The sequence below is a fragment of the Triticum dicoccoides genome, chromosome 3B (genome assembly GCF_002162155.2).
Source record: "Triticum dicoccoides isolate Atlit2015 ecotype Zavitan chromosome 3B, WEW_v2.0, whole genome shotgun sequence".
Taxonomy (NCBI): domain Eukaryota; kingdom Viridiplantae; phylum Streptophyta; class Magnoliopsida; order Poales; family Poaceae; genus Triticum; species Triticum dicoccoides.
Window position 1 is genome coordinate 153,324,347 of NC_041385.1, and position 7,045 is coordinate 153,331,391.

Genomic DNA, 7,045 nt, shown 5'->3' on the forward strand with positions numbered 1-7,045 from the left:
GCTCGGCAGCGCCTGCGACAGGCCATGCCACGCCGCGCCCCGCCTCGCCTGCGCCAAGCCAGGCCGTGCCGCGCCCAACCCCGGCAGCGCCTGGCCTGGCTTCGCTGCGCTGCGCCATGCCGCCCCCGCTCGCCATGCCGCCCCCGCTGTGGGGTTCAAGCTCGCCCGTCTGCCTCCCGCGCATGCGCTACGAGCTCCCCTGCCCTGATGGCTACGTGTTTGAGGAAATGCCAGGGCGGACATGTCGAAAATGGGTCTGGCTACTGTTGGGCGCAGTCGCAGACCCAAATGAAAAAGCGGACACGGACGCGCAGACGGGCGACCCAAAAGGACAAAAAGCGGACAAAATTGGTGTCCGTTTGGGTCGCCCCGTTGGAGTTGCTATTATAATTTTCTTTATGATTTTGTAAAATCATTCATCCTCCGCCATCGACATCCAAACTCAACATAAATGTGACGACTCTTGATGGTGTAACCTCAAAGGTCCACCAGAAGTGACCCTTGATTAGTTGCTCCCGCTTACATCATGGCTAATAATCTACCCTCTCGGTTAGGGTTTTAACCTACTCCAGCGGCTAACTCGATTGCCAATGAGAGTTCACTGCTATTGTGATCTTTGCCACTCACACGGGTCCTTGGTATCAAGCTTACAGGTGTCGAAAGGCTCCTCCTCCCGATGACAGGGAGGGGTGAGAACTCGGCTACCTCTTCGGAGGGCTAGACCGAGGGGAATCTTGAAGAGAGATATGAGGAACCTGGAGCTGCAGGAGGGGGAACTTGATGAGATGATCATTGACAATGATGGAGTCAAGCAATATGAAGCCGAAGCTAGATGGCTTGTGATGGGTGCATGAACACGTCTCGTCCGTTTAGTTCTTCGACAATGTTCGAAACCCTAAAATCTGTGTGGAGCTTGGCGCATGAGCCAAAGTATAGAGAGGCGGGCGAGAACTTGTTTGTCTTTCAGATGTTCTTTCTCGATAAAGGGTGGATTTTATTAACTCAAAATGAAGTATTAAGATAATACAAACATAATAAGCACACACCCGGACTCTTCATAGTTAGGATGCACACAACCAATACAAAACTCACACACATAACAAAAAACATGCCGACAAATAGCAAAGTCATGCAAGACCAAAGCTAAGCGTAGGCGAAAAATAAAAAGAAAACCCAAAGCAAACATATCCGTGATCGACAAACTACCTACAACAATGACCATATCTGCACCAATTATCTCATGACACCACACGGACGACGAGATTCTTCAACAACAGCGCCTTTAGGAAGGGAGCAACGCTTAAGCATCGCCGTCACCGGATCCAACAACACAAGGCCAGAATCTAGATTTTCACACTGAAGAACTAGTCTGAGCATATCCGAACAATGCCTTCAACAAGGTAACGACATAAAATATCGTCATTGCCAGGTATAACCAACATGTGTCGGACCTAGGTTTTCACCCCGAAACTCGAGACCAGGTGCTTGAGTAGCACCATCATCGACGTCACTTATGCAATGTGGCCACCACTTTTCCGCGATCCCAGCAGCTCTGTGCGTCGTGGACCACCACTACTGCACAACCATCCCTTTGCGTCAAGTCATCGTCCATAGTTTGCATCTCCCGACGAAGTCAGCCACCGGGCCAGGAGAGAGGAACCCTCACCATGACCTTTCGATGACCACCGCAACCCGCTGTGAGTCCGCAGCCATAGACCAGAGTGGTCGTCGTAAGGACCAAACACCGCTGACGGAAAACACCACCACTCACTATCACCTCGCCGGAGGGAGCTCTGCCCAGGGGCCGACATGGCCGGATCAACATCGCCCACGTGGAGTGCATCCGCTAGATCAGGAGACTTAGTCCGGAGGGATAAGACATGCCGCCGACACAACGTCGGAACTGGGCTGGAGCAGACCTCTAGAGCGACCATGTTCTACATCGGGCATTGGAAGCCGTCGTCCATGTCGGCACTTGACTATTCAGAGGTCTAGGGTTGCTGATTGAGGATTACGGCAGAAGGAAGGATCCTACATTAGTGGTCTTTAACGGTCTCTGTGTATGGACTTGGATACACAAAATTCCAGATTTGTATAGGCATGAAAAAGTGGTTGATCAGCTAGCCCAAAGATACTCATATGTACACACATACACTCTATAAAAGCATGCATATACCACATTCGAGATACCGAGCCAACACAATGTTTTGAGATTGATGAAGTCATCACAAACGTGATGAGAACTTCTCCTCCCAGTGCGGGAACATCCATGAAAAAGCTGAATAAATTCAAAAAATACGAGATCTGATACTCAAACCGGTGGGCTGGTTAGCGATCTGAAACTTAAAAAACAAACTAGGCCATCATGACGAATGCTACCGGAGGCCACCGGGGTTGGATGATTTGATCGGGACGTGGTGGTTTCCATTAACTAGTTGCTCGCGACGGGCGGAGTACGGATAGCTCCCTACCTCCCCATTTTCGATCCCATTCTTAATTGATTGATTCCCCGGCTCGAGATCCGCGGAGGCGACGCGTATCCGGGGGAACCGGCCCTGATCGCTACTATCCCGTGACGTGCCCGCCGCGTGCGCCCCTCTAGCCAAACTATACTAGGAAATGAAAAGGAAAAAAAGAAAAGGAGGGAAAGAAAAATCGCCGCGTCGCTCTTTTTTCTTTCTTTCCCACGTCTAGAGACTCTACAGCTCCAGACCTCCAGTTGTATATCACCGCCCGATCGGATCTGCCTCCCTCCCGTTCGTCTCCCTCTTCCTCTTTGTCGTCCTCTTCACCAGCGGTGGTGGTGGTGGTAAGCCTCTCTCCCCGACTACGACCGCCCCCTCTATCTCTCTTGCTCGCTCGCCGCTTAAGCTCAGTGCGGCGGTGGTGGCAGTGCCGTGCGTGCGTGCCGCTTCTCTCTCGGCCAGATCCGCCGGTTTCGCTTCCCCCACTTTGCTCCTGCCTGTCGGTGCGGTGCGTTTCTGCTTCTGTTCACTGGTTGGTCTCTGCTTGTGCTGCGGCTATGGCGGGCTGCGCGTAGTCTGTGCGCGGGCGCTGCTGTTCGTTGCTTGTTTGCTTGCTGCCGCTCTGGTTTTGACTGCCGGTGGTGGCCTCGGCCGGTCCGCGCGCTTTCCTGTTGTTTCCCCTTGTGTCGGTAGCTAACTGCCATCTCGGGTTGTGTGCAGGCAGGTGACTGTGACTAGCAGGAGCGCGGAGGAGGGGTCCTTCGGTTGCCGCCATGGCTCAGATCTTGCTCCATGGAAACCTCCACGTCACCATCTTCGAGGCCTCGTCGCTCTCCCACCCCGGCCGCGCCAGCGGCGGCGCCCCCAAGTTCATCCGCAAGGTACTCCTACAGTCCTCCTACTCACGGATCATTTCTGATTTCTCCCTTCATTTTATTTTCTTCCCGTCCAAGCCGAATCAATTGATTGATCGTTACCACGCACGACGAGACGTGCTAGTCTACAGTAACACATGGTAAAATGGTGCGGTTAGGGAGTTATTTTTTTTACCAGTACTACTAAAAAATAGCTGAAAATACAGAGAATCACTGCGTATTTTATCCAGAATCGTTGCTAGAGTTTGCTTATGCCGGCGCCTACTATAGTTGATACTAGATGATTATGATAGTTGCCCAGTAATTTAAAGGTTGGCCTGATCGTGGTTACATCTTCATTCCCTGAATTGTTTGCCTGGACTCGCAGTTTGATGTATGCGATGTGTGTTTCTGTAGTCATGCGGTCATGCCCATGATGTGACTCTTCATGTTCTAACACAGCAAGTTTATGTTGACAGTTTGTGGAGGGGATTGAGGAAACCGTTGGTGTTGGCAAAGGCAGCTCCAAGCTATATGCCACCATTGATCTCGAGAAAGCTCGTGTTGGGCGTACCAGGATGTTGGGCAATGAGCCTGTCAACCCTCGCTGGTACGAGTCGTTCCACATCTACTGTGCGCACCTTGCCGCCGATGTGATCTTCACTATGAAGGCCGACAACGCGATCGGGGCCACGCTCATTGGAAGGGCGTACCTGCCTGTCGCAGAGCTCCTGGAAGGAGAGGAGATCGACAGGTGGCTTGAAATCTGTGATGACAAACGGGAGCCTGTTGGTGAGAGCAAGATCCATGTGAAGCTTCAGTACTTTGGCGTTGACAAGGACCGCAACTGGGCGAGGGGTGTCCGGAGTGTCAAGTTTCCTGGTGTTCCTTACACCTTCTTTTCGCAGAGGCAAGGATGCAATGTTAGATTGTACCAAGATGCTCATGTCCCAGACAACTTTATCCCCAAGATCCCGCTCGCGGATGGCAAGAACTATGAGCCTGCCAGATGTTGGGAGGATATCTTTGATGCCATAAGCAATGCTCAGCATTTGATTTACATCACTGGTTGGTCTGTGCACACTGAGATCACCTTGATTAGGGACACCAATCGCCCCAAACCTGGAGGAGATGTCACTCTCGGAGAGTTGCTCAAGAGGAAGGCCAGCGAAGGCGTCCGGGTCCTTATGCTAGTGTGGGATGATAGAACTTCAGTTGGCTTGCTGAAGAGAGATGGCTTGATGGCCACCCATGATGAGGAGACTGCAAATTACTTCCAAGGCACGGATGTGCACTGTGTTCTGTGCCCTCGTAACCCTGATGATTCAGGCAGCATTGTTCAGGATCTGCAGATCTCAACCATGTTCACTCACCATCAGAAGATAGTATGTGTTGACGATGCATTGCCTAGCCAGGGCTCCGAGCAAAGGAGGATACTCAGCTTCGTTGGTGGCATTGACCTCTGCGACGGAAGATATGACACTCAGTACCACTCCTTGTTTAGGACACTTGACACTGTCCACCATGATGACTTCCACCAGCCTAACTTTGCGACTGCATCCATCACCAAAGGTGGCCCAAGAGAGCCATGGCATGATATTCATTCCCGATTGGAAGGTCCAATTGCCTGGGACGTTCTTTACAATTTCGAGCAGAGATGGAGAAAGCAGGGTGGCAAAGATCTTCTCGTGCAGCTCAGGGATCTCTCTGACATAATTATCCCCCCTTCTCCCGTCATGTTCCCAGAGGACAGGGATACATGGAATGTCCAGCTCTTCAGATCTATTGATGGTGGTGCTGCTTTTGGCTTCCCTGATACTCCTGAGGAAGCTGCAAGGGCTGGGCTTGTAAGTGGAAAGGATCAAATCATTGACAGGAGCATTCAGGATGCATACATAAATGCTATCCGGCGGGCAAAGGACTTCATCTACATTGAGAACCAGTACTTCCTTGGAAGTTCCTACTGCTGGAAGCCCGAAGGCATCAAGCCTGAAGAAATTGGCGCTCTGCATGTGATTCCTAAGGAGCTTTCGTTGAAGATTGTCAGTAAGATTGAAGCTGGCGAACGGTTTACTGTTTATGTTGTGGTGCCAATGTGGCCTGAGGGTGTTCCCGAGAGTGCATCTGTGCAAGCAATTCTGGACTGGCAAAGGAGAACAATGGAGATGATGTACACTGACATCACACAAGCTCTCGAGGCAAAGGGAATTGAAGCAAACCCCAAGGAATACCTCACTTTCTTCTGCCTAGGTAACCGGGAGGTGAAGCAGGATGGGGAATATGAACCCCAGGAGCAACCAGAACCTGATACTGATTACGTCCGTGCTCAAGAGGCTAGGAGGTTCATGATCTACGTTCATACCAAAATGATGATAGGTACTCCTTCAGTTCTACTTAACCTGTGGTTTGCATCATCTTTTTTTATATCTAAAGCATGTTGAAGCAGCGCATTTTCTAATGTTTGCATGTGTTCATCCATTTTTCCATGGTAGTTCACTGGAAAACTGATCGCAACTCAAATTCAGTTTCCTTCCTTCAAAGATCAGACAGAGGCTTAAGTTTTTAATTCGTACAAAGAATTGAATATCTAGAATGTGCTCGTCATATGCTTCTTACAACTATATTTCCTTTAAAGATTGCATTCTTGCTCCTGATTCGTCTCTTAAAATCAACGGAAAAAAGAAACTATTACATTGTTCTCTTGTGTGGATTGTAAGGATCCAGTTATTTGGCCAAGCTGCTAACTTCACCTCTTCCATTTTCAGTTGATGACGAGTACATCATCATTGGGTCTGCAAACATCAACCAAAGGTCAATGGACGGTGCCCGGGACTCCGAGATTGCCATGGGCGCTTACCAGCCATACCATCTAGCCAACAGGGAGCCAGCCCGGGGCCAGATCCACGGCTTCCGGATGGCGCTGTGGTACGAGCACCTGGGCATGCTGGACGACGTGTTCCAGCGCCCGGAGAGCGTGGAGTGCGTGCAGAAGGTGAACAGGATCGCCGATAAGTACTGGGACATATACTCGAGCGACGACCTGGAGCAGGACCTCCCCGGCCACCTGCTGAGCTACCCCATCGGCGTCGCCAGCGACGGCGTGGTGACGGAGCTGCCGGGCATGGAGTTCTTCCCCGACACCCGGGCCCGCATCCTCGGCGCCAAGTCGGACTACCTTCCCCCCATCCTCACCACATAGATAAGATCGCATCCTGCATTTCCTGTGTGTGGCCTCAGTTTGGTGGTTCCTTTGGTGATTCAGAACTTGTGTTCCAGAAAATAGCAGGCTGTTATAGTTGTGGGACAGTTAATAAGCGCAGTGGTGTGCATGGTTGAGAACCACGGTAGTGACTAGGAGGATTGCTGATACTTTACACGGTTTCTGCTGTTTGTATTACTGTTTAATTATAAATTGTCAATGTTTAGTTGTTTACGCTCGTACCTACTTGGATCTTCAATGGTGGACAATAAAGTTAACGCGTGTTTCTTATTGTATGATGGATATGTAGATAGATTTTTTCCCCCAATGTGTGGTATCAGAGTGCTGTATGTTTGGTTTTTCCACTGAATAAGTAAGCTGTATAATTCTACCATTTCTATAGTGCAAGATTTGTGCCATATACGTCCTTGTGACGAGTTGTTTGTGATGAGCTGCACTCAATTTGAACAAAAACTACGACGAGAAGATTATGAAACGGAGGAAACGAAGGGAGTATATAAGATATG

The 7,045-nt window shown here is 50.3% G+C and overlaps 1 protein-coding gene across 3 annotated transcripts; it reads left to right on the forward strand.

Annotated features, from left to right (window-relative positions):
• Positions 1-2,653: 2,653 nt before the first annotated feature.
• LOC119275287 (phospholipase D alpha 1-like) lies at positions 2,654-6,815 on the forward strand. Of its 3 annotated transcripts, none has more exons than XM_037556102.1 (4): positions 2,654-2,809; positions 3,186-3,346; positions 3,799-5,695; positions 6,085-6,815. In XM_037556102.1, exons 2-4 carry the CDS (start codon positions 3,239-3,241, stop codon positions 6,516-6,518), a joined length of 2,439 nt encoding a protein of 812 aa, XP_037411999.1. In that variant the 5' UTR covers positions 2,654-2,809; positions 3,186-3,238; the 3' UTR covers positions 6,519-6,815. The 3 variants fall into 3 exon arrangements, with proteins under 3 accessions (XP_037411999.1, XP_037412001.1, XP_037412000.1); XM_037556104.1 differs by having other exon boundaries at positions 2,718-2,806; XM_037556103.1 differs by lacking the exon at positions 2,654-2,809 and adding an exon at positions 2,847-2,973.
• Positions 6,816-7,045: the final 230 nt, after the last annotated feature.